This window comes from Podarcis raffonei, chromosome 10 (assembly GCF_027172205.1).
Source record: "Podarcis raffonei isolate rPodRaf1 chromosome 10, rPodRaf1.pri, whole genome shotgun sequence".
In the NCBI taxonomy this organism is placed as follows: domain Eukaryota; kingdom Metazoa; phylum Chordata; class Lepidosauria; order Squamata; family Lacertidae; genus Podarcis; species Podarcis raffonei.
This window is the reverse complement of record NC_070611.1, coordinates 32885249-32904696: the sequence shown is the minus strand read 5'-3', so window position 1 is coordinate 32904696 and position 19448 is coordinate 32885249. Positions and strand designations below refer to the sequence as shown.

At 42.3% G+C, this 19448-nt stretch overlaps 1 protein-coding gene across 3 annotated transcripts in view; it reads left to right on the top strand.

Annotated features, from left to right (window-relative positions):
• The window catches only part of PTPRR (protein tyrosine phosphatase receptor type R), a 103572-nt gene that overhangs the window by 46990 nt on the left and 37134 nt on the right, over window positions 1-19448 (top strand). For 2 of the 3 annotated variants that reach the window (XM_053407107.1, XM_053407109.1), the window contains exon 3: window positions 17263-17376. The exons of the other annotated variant lie outside the window; for it this stretch is intronic. In XM_053407107.1, coding sequence (XP_053263082.1) covers window positions 17263-17376 — 114 coding nt within the window. The remainder of the gene's footprint in view (window positions 1-17262; window positions 17377-19448) is intronic. 3 annotated transcript variants of the gene reach the window in all.

Sequence of the window (19448 nt, the reverse complement as noted above, 5' to 3'; positions counted from 1 at the left end):
ATTGCAACTGTCAGTAATCCAGTTCCCCTTAAGGAGTGACCCATATAAGGAAGCAGGAAAACCTCATGGACATGCAGGAAAGTGTACAATCTTTCTTTGGAAATAATGAATACAGAATGTAATCAGAGAGCAGAAGTAACTAATCATCAAGCATGCAAGCGTATTAGCACCCCAGCACTGTTCATTGCTGAGATCTCTGCCGGTGATGCTGACCTAATTTAATTTTTTGCCCAGCTAGCCATAGGATTGAATCATAAGCATGTTCTGGTTAGCTCAGTATTTGCTTAGGCTTTTAAGTTCCTAAAGTGGTGAGATTTGCAATTATATTGTATTTTTCCTGCTTTTATTTATTACATTATGTCCCTAATTCTGTGACCACTTAGGGAAAATGTGCATGACTTCTTGTTTCTTGATTCATAACAAAAGAATTAAAAAGAAGAGAGACTCGCAGCACTTTTCAAAAAACAACCAAACTCAGTAATTCACCCCCTGTTACTTTTAACGTTTGCTAAGATATCCCCCCCAAATATTGCAGTTTTGTTTTGATGAGACTTTGTAAATGTTATCACACTGTTATGAGTGTGATTTAAATTGTGCAGTTATTACACTTAATGTGGAATCAAACACTTAATCCAGTTGCATTCAAAAGCATTCTTACATCTCATCCCTGGGCCAGTAGGATAAACTTGCATGCATTCTTCTGTTAACAAAATATGATATTGAAGAGCAGGCATAAGTGGGGTTTTTCAAAAAAGGGATTCTAGTGAATTGAAAGCACACTTAGGCTCTTAAAATGCATTTCTTTGTGTTTATCTCAATTACTGTATTTTCTGGCGTATAAGACTACTTTTTAACCCAGGAAAATCTTCTCAAAAGTCGGGGGTCGTCTTATACGCCGGCTATAGCAGCACCTCCTGCAGCAACTCCCCACCAAAGGATAAAACAACAGCAAATTAAATCAGAGGACATCAAGCTCTCTAGATAAAGCAGAAATATGCTTGAAAATTGGCCCCAGAAGCCCCCGGCCACTGGGAAGTGGAGCGGATTTCCGAGCCGGACTGGAGACTGTTTTTTTTTAAATTTTTATTTGGTGTGCATTGGAAGAGGGGTAGTCTTATACGGCGAGTATATACCAAACTCTATATTTTAACTGGAAAAGTTGGGGGGGGGGTCGTCTTATACACCCAGTCGTCTTATACGCCGGAAAATACGGTATCTATTTTCAGTTGATTTAATATATTATTTATTCAAGGTGGTGCTTTTCTGCAAACTGTTAAATGCCTCTATATTTTCCCTTTGGACAGGAGCCACAAAACATGTAACTCCAAACAAAAGTTTAGAAGTTAGTGTAGATGAAAATAGATGGATTGTTTGTTTGTGTGTGTGTGTGTGTGTGTGTGTGTGTGTGTGTACACACCCACCCAAATGAAGAGCACTAGTTGGTGTGCTTGTGGAGCAGTGGGTCTGGAAGTAAGTGTGAGCCATAAAACCTGGGGCAACAGCAACCTTTGGTCATCTGGTGTAAGGAAGAGGACTGATTCCACCAAGAAATTGTATCTGAGCTGGACTTACCACAGCTATAGGTAGGCAGCTACATAGCCTGAAATGTGTGAGCTCACACATTCTAAAATGGTGGCAAGAGGTAATCCCAATAATATTTCCGTTAACCCTGATTCCTGAAATGGCCAACATTCCTCCCACGGGTGGCTTTTCCGCAACCTCCCCTTCAGGGTGTGGTTAAAGAGTTCTATTTTTAACTTTTTCTTTTGTGCTTGTGAAATGATTTGGATGAATTTCATGAACAGAAGGGTGGTGGCAGATGGCGAGGGAATGAATAAGAGTAATCCATAGCTACCAAGAGGGTATAACATGTATCGTATTTCAAGGGAGGCAGGCTGGCATCCAAAACTACATCGAATTCACAAATGAGCCCTTAGGGGGAAATGCAAGGGAACATTAGGCCAGCTTCCTGAAAAGACAGGAGTTCTGTTGAAGCCAAAGTTGACTAATGGATGGCACACTTCAGTTTCATTCATTGCTGAGTTGATGTTTGGACGATTCCTGTCTCCTTGTTACCCTTGCGTAGAATCTGATTCTTAACTTGAGTCCCTTTAGATTTGCCTATAGCTTTAGGCTGATTCACACCTGATAATTTGATTTCTCACCGCTCATCATGTGACCTTCCCTGGTTCCTTTGGGAGGAATGGTGAGATATAAATGGAATGAATAAATAAAAAGCCCTTTGTTTGAGCTATTATTGGGAGATGTACAAACCCTTGGTCATCTTGGTATTTGATTGGGGATGGCTGTGCTCACTCATGCAAGTCTTCAACTGATGCTCCTTTGGTTGATAAATATGTACATGTGAACTCACGTGGTATCCAATGATTGTTGGAAACCACTCTGGTGCCTACTGCACTCAAAGCATCTTTGCCGAGTTGTTTGTGCTCATGTTCAGCAAGGAGGGCAGCGTTAGGAGCAGCTGCAGCTGCTAAAATGGATGATGTAACAGGGTCAGAAAGTGTACCCAGACAGTACAACTAACCCCCTTTTCCTTTAATGATTTGAACCAGTTTAGTTATTGCATTCACAATCGGAATTGGTGTCCCTGTGGCAAATTTCCAATCCTTTCACAATGTCATATATTGAGAGACAAATATAATAAAATTGATAAGGGTATGCATAAAAGCATAATTAAAAAAAATCTAGGCTGAATGGACTAGATAGGCTATTGACATGATCCAGCAGGACATTTCCTATGTTCTTAACATTCCCGAAGCACCAGGAAACACTTCAGGGAAATCTTGGGACAGCCTGATACAAATCCCTCTTCATCTCGGGAAATTCTCAAATCTCTTCAAGGCATTCCTTTTTGCCTTGGGATTTGGGGTTTACTGCATCTGACAGCGGGTGGCGCTGTGGGTTAAACTACAGAGCCTAGGACTTGCCAATCAGAAGGTTGGTGGTTCAAATCCCCATGACGGGGTAAGCTCCCGTTGCTCGGTCCCTGCTCCTGCCAACCTAGCAGTTCGAAAACACATCAAAGTGCAAGTAGATAAATAGGTACCACTCCGGTGGGAAGGTAAATGGCATTTCCGTGTGCTGCTCTGGTTCGCCAGAAGCAGCTTAGTCATGCTGGCCACATGACCTGGAAGCTGTACGCCAGCTCCCTCGGCCAATAAAGCGAGATGAGCGCCGCAACCCCAGAGGCAGTCACAACTGGACCTAATGGTCAGGGGTCCCTTTAACTTTACCTTTACCTGCATCTGATATACTTCTCTGGCTTTTCTATGTTTTTGGTGAGGCATGGGTCTAATGTGAAGAAACTTATTTTGGTACACTAACAGTGCAATCTTCTGTAGACTCAGAAGTAAACCCCACTGTGTTCAATACACTTTTCCCCCACGTAAGTGTGCAATTTGGCTGAAATCTTTTGTACACTTTTTCCAGGAGTTAGCTGGTGGAACACAGTAAACATATATGGGATTGCTCTGAACATACAAAATTGTGAAAGATAATGTCTAACTGTTGGTAATTTCCTGTGTTTTCTTTGTGGGGCTTATTCAGTGGTTTAAATTGATGTTGTGCTAATTAAATAACACCTACAGGAACCAGGAGCAAATTGCATTCTGTGCAAGCTACTCCTCAGGTGCTGTGTGTCAATTGCTAACATTCAGCTCATTAGCCATAATAAAGTCAATATGTGTTTACAAAGCTAGAAGCAGCTGGAATATCGCCCTTCCCCCTCCTCTCTGAGTTGCTGTTTGTAGCTGACGCAGCCTGCACGGGCATATATGCGAGTATGTGATAGAGAATAGTAAATAAATGTCCAACAATAACTTTTGCATTTTTAACCCAATTTGCTAGAGAAACTAAAACGACAAACTCCAGAGAGGTATATTGTGCATACGAGACACACAGAGCTTTCATTTCATCTACTATAATAGCCAAATCACTGTTGGATGATGTTGGTTGAGTGTGTTCCTGGAAAAGTAACCACAATCACGCACCTGATCCTAAGAAGGCACAGTACACAGAAATGGATATTTTCAGTGAAATTTTATTTCAGTGTGCTCAGAATAAAAGTACAAGGCTTGGACCCAAACTTGAAGTCTATGAATAGAACAAAATTCCCTCCCGCGCCCATGAAAATCTTTAGAAGATCCTAAATATTGTCCTGGGAGGTAAAATGTAGAGGTGGTTATGACACTGAAGGAGGAATGGGGTGAGTGAAAGCTGGGGCCACCACACACACACACACACACACACACACACACACACACAAAACACTGGCTCACTGACTTTCATGCTGTTAGATTCAAGCTATACAGTTCTACCTCGGCTCCCGAACGCCTTGGGAGCTAAACGTTCCAGCTCCCGAACGATCAAAACCCGGAAGTGACTGTTCCAGTTTTCGAACGTTATGTAGGAAGTTGAATGTCTGATGGGTCTTTCACTGCGTCTGATTGGCTGCAGGAGCTTCCTGCAGCCAATCAGAAGCTGCGCTTTGGAAGTTGAATGTTTCGGAAGTCGAAGAGACTTCCGGAACGGATTCTGTTTGACTTCTGAGGCACGACTGCAGTCTCTTCAGGCTACAACAATTTTCAAAATGGATTTTATTTTCCTCCTTTCAGGAAAGAATATTTTAAATCAATATTCCCCCTCCCCCCTTTTCTGTTAGTTACTTTGGCATTTCGCCACAAAGGCAGAAACATTAGACAAAAATGTATGATAGCAGCAACAACTGAGGTGTGGAATCACCTCATTAATTAGAACAGGTGAATAGCATCTGAATGTAGAAAAAAAGGAGTGAAAAATTCCCGGTGGAGGAAACACGATAATACCTTAACATTTGATCCAATTCCCAATCTTCTGCTGGCATTCTCAATGAAATGTTCACATGACACCATGACACCCCTCAGTCCAGTGTTGACTTTCATTGATCATTCAAGCCATTTGTTTTTAGCCATTCTCTTCCAAATCTTAGAGGACATTTTAAATTAGCCCTATTTATGGTAATGAAGTTTCACAAATCTACGCAGTTACACAGCTGTGTGCCTTAGAGAAATTGAATATATCCAGCAAAAAAGGCAAAATACAACCAAGACCGAAATGTTTTGTGAATAGTTTAACTTATGAATTGTATTTATTATTATGTATTTATGAACTTTTATTCCACCTTGGCTTCTGAAGTGCTCAGAGCACCACACATGGTTATGGTGTCCCACATCTGACCTTCACAGCAACCCTGAATAAAATGAGAGAGTGACAAGCCCAGCATTACCCAGTGAGCTGAGTGGTTAAAAGGGATTTGAACCTGGATCTCTCCACTCATAAGAGTCCTGCTAGCATAGAAAAAGGGCTTTTTTGTCCACTGCATCTAATAGTTGCCTGCTTCTGGGAAGCCCAAAAGCAGAGGATGAAGAGATTGGACTGCTACACAGAACCAAGTTGCCTCAAACTGGAAATTGGGTCCTTGGGTCCCATGTGGTAGACAATTCTTCTGCTAGAGATTTGACAGACATGCTTAGAACAGACCTATTGAAATAAATGGACTTGAGTAACTCTTTTTAAAATATTTATATTTTATTAAGGTGATTTCATTTAAAAGAAATAAAGTGATATGGAAAAAAGAAGGAAAAGTAAGAGGGAGAAAAACAACAACCCCAAAGATACATATAAAAATGAAAATATACACACAAAAGAGCAATATACAATATTCCCACACATTCTTGTATAAATTGGTATGGTGTTATTGTCCTAGTGCTTATGTAAGTGCTAGTAGCCTACTACATTTTTTAAAAACTCATTCCAAATGTTACCATATTTAACCATATAGAGTCTGTGCCTGTAAGCAATCCGTTCATAAATTGCCAGTGATATCGTATCATCAGTCCATTGACTGAAAGGTATCATAGCTTCATTTTTTCCAGTTCATCAATATCAATCTCTTGGCCACCATTAGGGCATGGAAAATCCATTTCCGTTGTCCCATTGATAATTTTCATACTGCAGGTATATAATTCAGTACGATATTCTCTGCTGAAAGAGTTAACTTTTTATGCAGTCATAGTTACACAGTCCAACACTTTCTCCCAAAACTTGTTAAGTAAAGAACATTGTACAAACATGTGCTTCAGAGAGGCATTGTCCTTGCCACATGGACTTGAGCAACTCTGAGGGCTCATCCACCCTTATCTTTAACCAGTCCTTTTTTCTATTAAAAAATATGGTTAGAGGTATAGTAATAATAATAATAATTTATTATTTGTACCCCACCCATCTGGCTGGGTTTCCCCAGCCACTCTGGGCGGCTTCCACAAAAACAAAAAATACACTAAAATATGACAGATTAAAAACTTCCCTGAACAGGGCTGCCTTAAGATGTCTTCTTAATGTCAGGTAGTTGTTTATCTCTTTGATGCATTTTCCTACTCATATTGAAATACTGCCGTTCAATGAGGCCAAACTTAGATTCACAAAATGTTTAGGGGTATGCGTACCTACCCCTGCATCCCCCCAGGGGAAAAAAAGCACTGCCTTTAACATTGAATCGGAACGAACCGCAATTCGGGTTTTCTGCAAACTGTCGTTTGCTGCGATCCAGTGGGGGAAAGCAGGTTTTCGTGGGTAAAATACCAGGGCAAAAAGCAAGCAACAAACCCAAACACTTGGGCATGACACTTTAAAACACAGACCTGTGCCTGGAAACATGGCACAAAAGGAAGTCTGGATGAGCCCTGAGAATCTAAATTGTGGCAGTAATTCCCGCAGGTTAATGACGGGCTGTGCTTTATTTCCTCCGTCCAGAATCTTTCGTTCTGTTGTTGCTTCTATCTCATCAAAGACACCATGAAGACTATTCAACACTGTGCCTTCCCCAGATCTTCCTCTTGTGAAAAGTCTCTGTGTGTTTCAGTTCTGATAAACTGCAGGATCAGGAGCAGGCACCTGAGCTGCATCCCAAAGGAGCCGGTCTCAGCAGTTCTGGGACCAGTTATGCAGGCAGTGAGTTTACAGGGACTGAATGGGAATTGCTCTGTATTTCTCTGTTGGCTTAGAAACCAGGGTGGTTAGAGTGAATCACACCCTGACGAGAAAATGAGACAATCAGTGTCTTGCACATGGAGGTGGAGACATCAGCCAGATCTGAAAAAAATAGAGAAGCCAGGAAATTATTCAAGGTACAATGTTGTATTTTTTCCTTTTCCCCCAACCTCCCTGCCCCTTAAAAACAACAACCACAAAATATAACAAATTGTATATTAAGTAAGGCTAAGAATTACGGTGTGTGCAATATCATGGGCTTTACAGTTCAATCCTATCCATATCTACTCAGAAGCAAGCGCAATTTACTTAAATGAGACTTGCTCTCTGGTAAGTGTACAAAGGATCGCAACTATAGTGGCTTCAAAGCTGGTTTTATATAGTACTTGATTTTATATTTGGGCAACCCGATTTTTTAAAAGCTTAGCATATCATGTAGCTTGATTGCATTAGTTTATTAAACTAAAATAATAATAATAATAATCTGAACAAGATATTGCAAGCTGCATGCAGGTATATCTCTCAGTTTCTAACCATTTCTTTCAACTAAACTTCCTTGCCACCTCCTTCTGAAAGAGTTCTGTTTTTGGTACCTCAATCAAAGCCATCTTTTCATGTGAACCAGCCCTATCGGCTTCCAGGTGGATTTACGTGCAATAATGCTTATTTACTAGATACAGCCCTCGGGCATTTTTGATACAGTGGTGGTTAATGCTACATTTTAGCCACCAGGATAATAAATGACCACAAGTGATTAAAAGGTGCTATTTTCCAGTTCGTAGGTATCTAATTTAATAAGAGCATAATTGTTTTTCCACTTTAATGTTCTCGTCGTATCAGCTGTGGTTTAGAGTTTGCTATGGTGTTAATAACAGGAAAGAAAATTAATCTGGGGGGGGGGATGAAATTTTACTTTCACTTTACCTGGTTCATTTATGGGTAGTCCAGTGGCCCTGGTGTAGCCCCCCCCCCCAAAGCCATATCATTTGACTCCTGGTGCCCTACAAAATACTCATCAAGGTGTTTTCAAGAAGCTATTGGTTCACGGTTTCCTTCATAGCCTTGCTATTGTTTCATTCAAATGAATCCTATAGTTCAAAAACGGTTTCACTCAAAAGTGGGGAAAGCATTTTCTTCAGCTCTCAGAAGTAGGCAGACTCAGTATTTGAATGCTGCATTTTTCTTTTTATTTGTATGCAATTTTCAGTCTGTGTCTCTGAGCACATGTGTTCCATAATATGTTCAAATTTATGCTGCTGCTCCCGTTTGCACCCCGAAAAATGTATTATTTATTTTAGTAAATCTTTATCTCAGAGAAGGCTAGGGTGGCAAACAATACAGTTAAAAATAAACATGAGCATAAAAGCAATGCAATTAAAAAATAAAATAAAAATACCTTTAAAAACTTTAAAACATGTAAAGCAAGCACATGCTGTCATTTGTAGCTTGACTAAAGCATTTTTCTTATATGTGGCTCCAGGATTTCAGTCAGGGTATTAAGCAAATTGGAGTGACACAGAATGTTTCCCATTTACCCTTTACAATATAGATAACTACTTTTTCCATACCTCAATAGAATTAAACGTTGTTACTGAGAAAGGCTAATTTGACATATAAATGAAAAAATCAAAAATTTCTATTAAATATTATGGTTTTTATATATATATATATATATTAAAAATGGTCTGAAATAAAATGATCCCCCATTCCCTGTAATTCATTATCCTGTCTCCAATGACCATCTTCTGCAATGGCATGCCGTATTTTCAGGGATAATCTAATATCCTTAGCATCTGGGGAATTCCAAAGTGTTGTGCTGAGAAACTTTGTTTTGTAGAATGCTTAATCTAATGTATTCAAACAAAATGAAGTAGGGTTTAATATTCTGTTTGGAAATTGTTTCACAGAGGGGCAAATCCATCCAACGTTTGAACATCCCTCTAACCATTGGTAGTTTAAAAGTCTACAAACGAAACACTTGTTGCTTTTCATGCCTTTGTCTTGGTATTGTCTATAAATTATAAATTATAAATTATTGTTTATAAATTAGCAAGGAAGGGGAGATCACCCCTCCACATGTGTTTTGTGTGCACTCATAAAGATTTTATCAAGGCAGCTTTCAATACTGTTTGGGCCTGCAAAAGTTTTGAGGAGGACATACTTCTTTGTCGCCAATCAGAGCATGTCCCATAACTTCCTGCTGAAATCCTGACACTGTATACAGAGACGTAGGAAGGGGGGGGCGGAAGGGTTGGGTCTCCTGGGGTGCCACTCTGGGAGGGGTGACAAGATGGGGTGGGGGGTTTTGCAGTTAAAAAAGTAGTAGGGAAATGCACTAAAAGGAATGAGATGGTCAAATTATTAATGGGAAGATGTCTGAATAGCCACAAGCAAGTCGGCTTGAATACTCAGTCATATAACCACCCTATTTAGCACCAGTGCTCAATTAAGACTTGACATAGCCTAAGCTCAGCAAATGCTTTGTGCAAGCAGATCAGGATGAAATCTCAACAAACAGATAACCCGAAGGGGTCCATAATTTCTTGTCATTTTCAACCACCCCCACTCCAGCCAGACATTTTATTTCCATGGCTGGCAAAGCAGTGTAGTGTCACCAAATAATAGCATGATGGCATATACATACATACATACAATCTCCATTATTCACCACCCGACTTGTGTTACTGTAGGTTAATAATAATAATAATAATAATAATAATAATAATAATAATAATTTATTTATACCCCGCCCATCTGGCTGAGTTTCCCCAGCCACTCTGGGCGGCTTCCAATCAAGTGTTAAAAACAATACAGCATTAAATATTAAAAACTTCCCTAAAGGTTTTCTACACTATGTTGTCATGCATGTATCATGAGGTAATTTGGAAGACCAGGTAAGTGGAGTTCAAAAACCAGGAAATGAGTTAGTTCCTAAGTGGAAATATAGTTCCAAACCAAAGCCACAGCACATAAAACAGAAGACAAGGGATTTTGTTTGGAATTCCTTTCAGACTTTGCTCCCTCAGACCACTTTTGATCTCTTGGAATGGCACTTTTCACTTTAATGAAAATTCCACACAATCCTAGCTCTGCTTGAAAATTTGTGGGAAGTTTGTTTTTTAAGGGATGAGAAAAAAAATCTGTGGTAGTTTGGGTAATGAATTGCTATTTGACAAATCTGTGGTAAATGTGATGTGCCAGTCACAGCAGGACTGCCAGCATGGATTGGCAGCCTCTCATCTTCCTTCAGAGACTGCAAAAGAGGAAATGGAAAAATTGGTCAGTGTGCACAACTTTCGCATATGCAATGGAGCTTTCATTTTCTCTTCTGTCCCCTCCAGCCCTCTGCACGCCCTCAAAATATGCTCTGGAAGGTTGGAGGGGGACCCTCCAGAGCATATATTTTGGGGCTACGCAGGGGGAGGAGAGAAAATGGAAGTTCTGTTGCGTGAGTGAAACTCTGCTTGTACAGCATTGGGTCCAACCTGTTACCTCTGAAGCAAAGCAGGTGTTCGGGTACCTTTCTTGAGGATAACCAAGGAGACAGAGAAAGGCCACCTGTCAAATGTACCCAGAAAGAAAAATAGAGGCATTCAGCAACTCCAAGAGCAACACTTCCTCTCCGCTAAATGAAGTGCCTGCTTTTCCATTCACTGTCTTATCTGTAGAGTTTGTGAAACAAGGCAAACGGAGGGGCAAAGTACAAGGTAAACAACCCCAACTAGAAGGAAGTTAATTAGCTCATGTTTGCACATGGCTTCCAGCCTCTAAGCCTAATATAAAGTTTAGCCTGGTCTGTGATTCATTATGTTGAAAGAGGAAGGAGGTTCACCAAAGTAAATGGTGGCGACAGCAGTCTTGAATTTGAATTTCTTTCCCAACGTTTTTTAAAGTGTTGCATGAAATTGAACTTTCAAACTGGGTTGTTGTTGTTGTTAAAAGGAAAGACCATGATTTACAGAGCCATTTTTAATTTCATTTGTGTCAAAATATACACTTCTGACTCTTGTAGAGCTTCTGGGTGTGATCTTGTCTGGGTGTCCTATCTGAAAGGTGTAGGCAACTTGAGTGAGGCTGGCACTCCCTTAGAGACATAAAGATACATGCATAGGCAAACATCCCTCCTCTCCCCATGGTCAGGAATCCTGCAAGAGCAGGATTTCCAATCCTGGAAAGAGGTGCTCTATATAGCCCCAAAGCTGGGTTATTGCAATGCACTCTATATGGAACCACCTTTGGGATTCATTTGGAAACTGCAGCAAGTTCACCAGGACAGCTTGCCAAGAACGCATTACACTCATTCTGAACAAGTTGCAGTGGCTGCCAGTTTGCAGTGGCCAAGCCAAGTCCAAGGTACTTGTTTGGACCTGTCAAGCTCTATGTGGAATACCTGCTCCTATACCCAGCCCAGATGTTCCAATCGAGCCAGGATACCCACATTTGCCAAGCATCTGCTGTGTGGAAGCATGCGAGAGGGGGTTCTCAGTACTAACGTGCCAACTGTGCCATGCCCTCTAGGTTTAAGTGATGCCAACCCTGGTGGGTTCTGGGCCACTGGTTAAAACCTCATTCACCTTGAGACCTACGAAGGTTATGCCAAGGACATGGTGGACACTGAACACCACTTCTTTGGGGGTTCTGCAATAGCCACCTTAATATCTAAGTTTCTCTGTCAGCGTACCGACCAGCCCAATTCCAGACTAGCATGGGGAGTGTGCCTACCGGCGCCAGCAAACCATAATGAATGAATAATGCCTTGGCTCTGTTTACGCTCTTTAGTGCTACATGGAAGGAAGCATCCCATCTGCTTTCTGCTCAGAACTGTTTTAAACAGAAATGGATACTGTTGCTTTGCTGTTTTCGCGGAGCAGAAGACAATGCTTTTAAGGTCATTCCTTGAAACACTGAAATGCGGATTTCAAGTTCCAAATAAAACCCTGGGGTTTGTGAGCTATCAGGGTCCACCCACCATCTCTGGGTAGCGGAGGTTGCTGAAAGCCTCCTTTCATTTTAGTGGGGGTTCTTGCATGTGTCGTGACAGCAGTCAGAAGAACCAGCTGGATTGGGCCAAAGACCCATTTAGTCCAGCCTCCTGCTCTCAGAGTGGCCAACCAGGTGTATGCAGGAAGCCCCAAAGCAGGACCTGAGTGCAGCAGCACTTGTGATTCCTAGCCAATGGCATTCCGAGGCACACTGACTGTGTTGGCGGAGGTAGAACATAGCCATTGTGGCTAGTAGCCTCCACCCCCATTGTTGAGCTAAAGCACTGAGGTAAAGCTCCAAGGGCCTTCTGGCGGTTCCCTCACTGTGAGAAGTGAAGCTACAGGGACCAGGCAGAGAGCCTTCTCGGTAGTGGTACCCACCCTTTCCATCAGATGTCAAGGAAATAAACAAATATCTGACTTTTAGAAGACATCTGGAGGCAGCCCTGTTTAGGGAAGTTTTAATGTTTGATGTTTTATCGTGTTTTTAATATTCTGTTGGGAGCCGCCCAGAGTGGCTGGGGAAACCCAGCCAGATGGGCGGGGTATAAATAAATTGTTGTTGTTGTTGTTGTTGTTGTTGTTACTACTACTACTACTACTACTACTACTACTACCCATTGATAGCCTTATTCTCCATGAATGTGCCCCATATACGTGAGTAGAGGTTACTCAAGCACCATACTTGCTTTTTATATAGTTTTTGTTTTGGAAAGTGCAAATTAGTAGCTTCCCATTAGAATATTAACTGAGCCAGCAGGCAGTTGAACTAGATGACCCTCAGAGTCCCTCCCAGCTCTACAGTTCTGTGATTATATGTTCTTAAATGCCCATGTGCAGCTACTTCATTTCCCCATTTGCATGAGTGACAAAGGAAGCCGCAGTTCCTTGTTGATACCCAAACTGGGAAGCTATGGTTAATGGCTTCCAAACAAACTGGAACACAAAGGCATGATCTAAAGCTGGATTCCAGACCCTGAATTGCTTGGAAGCCATTTGCTATAGTTCCTGGTTTCGTCATCCCTCAAAGCTATGGGAAACTTTGGCTTCTTGGCTTGTTCAGCGTTTTGCACAAAAGGAGAAGCAATGCAGGAGCAGAGGGGCTCTGGATGGGTGCATTAAGTTCATTTGCATCCCTTGGGTTATTGAGCTGAGGCTTATAAATGCAGCGGCAGCAATATTTGCCTCATATTTTAATACTCAAATAATTTGTTGGGGGTGGGGGAATTAGAGCGATCTAAATAGACGCTACTGTGCTAAACACGCTTGTAAGATGACATTATTCCGAGGACTGCAGGCATCTTTCAGAAGTCGAAGCGAGATTTCATAGTGTTTGTAAAGTACTCCTAATACCTACACATGCAGCATGTGAAGAATGGCAGCCTAAACGTACAATTGGGCTCAATGCCCTTCATGTTTCTCTTTATCATAAGCAATCTGCTTCTATGGGAGACCACGCTTGCCAATTACTTCATGTTGCTTAAAAGAGAAACCAAAATCACCCGGCAAGAGTGGAAACTTTTTAAAACAGGCTTTGAAACATATCTCAGACTGTTCTTTCAAACAGCTTCCCACCACTTTGTGCTCAATTAGTTTGCACTCCCAGAAGGAAATGTCAAATCAAACGATGGCGGGATCTGAGCAAACTTTTCAAGGCAGAGTTGGGCATAAGTATTGAAATCAAGCTGTATCTAAAGAAAACATCTCTGGGATATTTTCTTCCCTCCTCTGTGACTTAGCCTAGAATGCCAAAGCCTGAAAGGATAAAGGGGTTAGCTTGTCAAAATGGCCATTTTCAAAAAAAGGAAGTGAAGGCTTTTATTCAGGTAAGGGAAATGTCTGTCTTTATGTATTGGAATTCTTCTTTATCAACAGCTATGAGAGCCACCAGGGCCGGGTTGTCTGTGAGGCAGGGTGGGGCAGTTGCCTCAGGCAGCGGTTCCTGAGGGTGCTTCTGCCACTGCTTGCCTGCAACACACCTGCTGCTTGCTGCCAGGCACCCACCATAGGAAGTGGTGGCAGTAGCCAGCTAGGCGGTACTGCTTGTTCTCTGAGGCAGTGGCGGATGAAGGCAGGCCACAGGCACCTCTGTCTCCTTGGCTGCTTGACTCTGCTCAGCCAGTGGCAGCCCTGCTGTTGTTGTCCATTGTCCATTGTCCTTATCCCACGGCTGAACAGAGGGCATGGCTGGGAGACTTTCCCATAAGCGCCATTTTAAGGAGCAGTTCCTTATTTGAATTGTGTTAGAGCTCCTGGCAGCGGGGAGGGGAGATCTCCCTCATTCCATAATTATCCCCTTGTGGAGGAGCGATGTTAGGAGACGATACAACAGTCTGGCCACTTTACCTCAAAATCCTACACATGAGCAGGGAGAAGCATGCACATACACACACATTCACCACTATCCCTGCCCTCCTGCTTGAGTTGGAGGGCCAAGTCTGAAGTGGGGAACCTCCCTATTGTTTCTAATTCACCTGGTCGGTGGAGTCCCCTGTTATGCTAGATGGACTGAGATTGCTTCCATAAGCTTTCATAGAATGTACGTAGGCTCCCTTGTACGCTTAGCAAGGAGATATATCAGCATTCCTCCCATCCCTTGCACCCTTCGCAACGAGCACCTTTTGTGCTCTGCCAGTGATTTCTTCCACAGCCACTGGGGTCAGGCCTGCTTGGCTCCATCTCCCCTCCTCCTCTTCTTCCTCCTCTTCCAATTCCTTAAGTCCGTCTGTCTGTGCGTGCACTTGGAGCCAGAGTGGAGAGGCACAATTTTTTGTGCCCTCCCTGGGTCTGCATCCTTGGCAGAGGCCTACCTGGTCAACCTCTAGGTAGAAAGGTAAAAGATAAAGGACCCCTGGATGGTTAAGCCCAGTCAAAGGCCACTATGGGGTTGCGGCGCTCATCTCGCTTTCAGGCTGAGGGAGCTGGCGTTTGTCCACAGACAGCTTCTGGCTCATGTGGCCAGCATGACTAAACCACTTCTGGCGCAACGGAACACTGTGACAGGAACCACAGCACACGGAAACGCTGTTTACATTCCTGGCACAGTGGTATCTATTTATCTATTTGCACTGGTGTGCTTTCGAACTGCTAGATAGGCAGGAGTTGGGACAGAGCAACGGGAGCTCACCCCATCGTAGGGATTTGAACCGCTGACCTTCTGATCGGCAAGCCCAAGAGGCTCAGTGATTTAGACCACTAACCCCTAGGTATGCCCCTGCATATAAGAGATATGCCTTGTAGTTTGGATGGTGCATTCCCTCCTTTTCTCAGATCACCTAATTGTCCTCCTGTCCCTTCTATAGAAACTCCAGCCAGATTCCACGATGCCACTGATTTTTACCTTGACGTCCTCTTTGTTTTTAACTCTACCTTTCCAGGCCCCTCTTGACAGTATAGCACCATTGCATTTATAGCCTGAAGCACAGCAACCTGGAAACTGTTGCTAACAGTTGCAGTAGCTAGATTAATAGATTGCATTGGGAACGTGTTCCCTCCAAGGTGACTTACCTTCCGCTCCTTTAGGCATACAAAGTCACGGCTGACAGCACGTACCACACATTCAAAACTGTATTCCCCTTAGGGAACAAGTGCTGTAAATGGTAAACAGTACAGATCAGCAAGGAATAATATGATTAATTAGTGTCAGCTGACTCTGGACAGTTCAATACTTCCTCTGTTGAATTAAAAGTGTCTGCAATACTTTGGAGACTTAAAAAAAAAAAATCAGAGTGAACTCGGTGCCCGTGATCTGCTTTTATATTCCATGAATACCCTAGATGTAAAGGGCAGTTTGCATTGTTGTTATTTAGGTCATTATTTTATTTAGGTAATTTATATACCACTTTGCATTTCAAAGGAAAACTCTTAAGCAGTTTACGATGTCCCCAAAATATCACAAATCAACTGCAAAAAAAGTTATTAAAAATTATATGTTTTAGAGCAGTGCAGAGAATAATTAGATAAGCTATCTTCTTGAACATAACTATAAACTGAAACATATGGGGACTATAATAACTACAAGCAGATTCAAAATGCAAAAATACAGCAGAGACAACTAGACTCCTACAAGCTGCAGCCCTCTCCCTTCTGCTGCTGTCTCACCAACTTAAGCTCAGTTACAAGAATCTATACCAGGGGGTAGACATTTCTGACTTCCCATGCAAAGGCCTGGTTCCACGTGGCAAGGCCTGGTTGTTCCAGACAAAAAGAGGGCATGATGTATGTCAGGTGACTTACGGCATGTGCCCTGATTAAGATCAAATGGATTAGGGGGGTGTAATCTGTTGCACGTTTTACAAAGTAGGATGAGTTCTTGTACGACAAGAAGGGTGCATTATAGTCCTAAGAAAACAAGTGATTCTTTCTAGGGAGCCATTTAGACTAGTAGCTGATGGGAATAGTCGAAGCGAGTGAATAAGCAGTCAACAAGGCTTCACTGGCGTCAAGGATCAGCCAGAGAACATGCTAGGCATATCAGGGCTCAGTTCAAGAATGTGGGAAGTGGCAGTAAAAAGGATGTTCAGCATAATGACCACAGCTCAGGAAACAAGCATATAAAGCCATCAGATTTTGTACTCAATTGCTTTATGCCTCGGAAGTGAAATGGTAATCAAAAACAAACCTTTGCTTATTTTATGTAATGCTGTTTCGTTTAGAGGGGTTACTACCCTGCTGTTTTTGCTCTGATTGACTTGTGGGGGGGTTACTCCTGAGTAAAGCTTTTAAGATTGCAGCCAAAGAAGCCTTCTAATGTTCCGTGACCTCACCTTGAACTGAAAGTTGGGAGAAGACGAGATGTTACACACTTTAAATTAGCAGCCTTCAACACACTGGAATCTGCCCATCCTGAAAAATGAAACAGCCCCCCTTGTTCTTGATTTAAAACACACATTGGCTTCACAGATTTCAGGGCCATGTTTTGCTAATTGTGGGCAGGACAGCAAATGGTGCCTCCTCCTCTGGTCAAGGAACAATGGACCACAGGACCATCATGTTATTTGGTCACCTGAACAGAAACCCCCACAACGTCCCTCATGATAACAAATTAAATAACTAAACAATTTGCTGCCTTTTCATGACCCTCCTAAACTCCTCTTCCTCTGGGTAGAGCCAGTGCAGCTTTGTCGTCGTCCTGGGAAAAACCGTTTGCACAATTCGCATAAGTCATTCATTAGCAGGGAACTGTGTATGCCGAGCAAGATTAGCATTTGTCTGTTTGGGGTTTGTTTTGCAGACTCTGCAAATGGATGTAAATAAGCTGAATATCACATTGCTTCGGATTTTCCGCCAAGGAGTAGCTGCTGCTTTAGGACTGCTGCCGCAGCAAGTGCACATCAACAGACTCATTGTAAGTGGTGAGCATTTTGTGTGACAATTTTCATTTCTTAGCTTTCATGTCCTGGGAATAAAAACCCAGCACAGCTTTAAACAGTGAAAAGATTTCCCCAAACTGCTGACTGCAAGGGTGACTTCTGATGGCCACTGAAGCTCTTTCATATAACTCATTCTTCTCTAGACAGTCCCAGTTTGTATATACCACCATGGTTGCATGAGTGTGAAAACAGACAATTTTTTCCTCTAATATTGTCTTGAGCACCAAAATTACCCCAGAACCTGACCACTGTAGAGTCAGAAGGTCAAGTCACATGATCACATTTGACATGGCCAACCAGCTAGCTTTAATTTGCATCTTGAACTGCCATTGGATATGGTGAACGGGTTATGTGCAAGGTCTACCGTAGGACGTAGCAAATCTTCCAGGGATGGGTTCAGTGACACCGTGCCCAGAGAGGCTATGATGGAGTTGAGAAGTACCACACCCAACACCTTCCCCCTGGGCAAATTCCTATTTGGGCTGGAAAAGTATCCCACCAATGCTCATAAGAATCTGCCAAATTCTAGTGAAACCACTGGCCCACCTAGTTCAGTTTTTGTCACCACTGAATGGTGACACTTTCCATGTTTTCAAAGAGGAGACTTTCTCTTAAATATGGCCAGGGGTTGAACCCAGCCTTTGTTTACATAAAGGCATATAATCCACCACTGAGCTACACCTCTTCAGTTGATTCCATCCTAGTTCCTTGTGTAGTTAGCAGGCATGTGGCAGACATCTAGCAAAACAATGATCAAATTATGAATGAGCAGTTTGCTCCAGATTTTTGAGAAGAGAACATCTACCCACCAATTTAAGGAGGATCATGCAGGGTCATTTCTGAGCTTCTTTTCTCTATATATGAGGTGTGGGGAGCCTCAGGTCCAGGGGCTGAATATGGCCCTCCAGAACTCTTCATCTAGCCCTCAGAAGTGTCACCTGGCTGGAATGTGTCCTGCAACTCTGATAACATCTCTTGCTTATCTGAATGAAGGATAGAGAGGGATGTGAAAGTATGTGTAGAAACTAGCCTACCATACAAAAATAAAAATCGGTGTTAATTGCTCTGGCCGCCTTTGCCTGTGGCCTCACCAACCATTGGCAGGTGACCCTCAGGAGTTAAAAATGTGGCCCTTGGGCTGAAAGGGAGTTTTCCAGCCCTGCTCTATATAATGTTATACACAACATATTCAAAGTGCATATACAAAGTTCTGCTTATTTTTGCATCTGTTCTTAACCAGTTCGTTTCTGCAGAACTTACCTGGTGAAACTGGTCCGATGGGGAGATTTTGAAATAGGTTAGCAGTGATAGACATTATATTGTGTTCCACATTTACAACACGCTGTATATCGCCTCAATCAGGGACGGTTCATTTTAAAACCAAATTTAGTTGTGTGGATTATAAGACACAGTCAACATGCTCCTCTTAACACCACAAGATGGATGTGCACAGCTCATACATGGCCTGAGGAGCAGCCATGGCTGAATTTGGCAAAACACAATCCCAATTCTGACTCTGAAGAAATGTCACTTGGAATGTGAGAGCTTCACCTTTAGATTTATTAACTTTACAACAATTATGTCTAGATCAGTTTTCCACTTTCTACTTTGGCCTTTGAGAGTTCATGTCCCTGTAGCTGGCTGGACTTACTTGTGGTTGGTTGACAGCATGTCATGTGTGCCCCTATGAGGGAGATGAAACATCTGTTTTCATGGCAGTCAGAATTTGCTGGAGCAAACTAAATGAAGTTGAAGTTGTCCAAATGTATGATGTAGCATCTTTCTGATGGTGTGAATTCAAGTTCGGATTATTTGCTTAAGGGTAACATCACACATTAGAAAACTGCAAATAAGTAGCTATTATCAGGAAAGGAGGTGAATCACCAAATTTAATCCATGAATTTCAAACCCTCTATATTCAGCCCTTGGGGGTTTAATCTTCACACTGATTGCTTGCACCTCACTCCTAAACATTTGCATCCACATAACTGACTGTAACATCACTGCAACCCCAGATTAATATCACAGACACTGCATGGACACACTC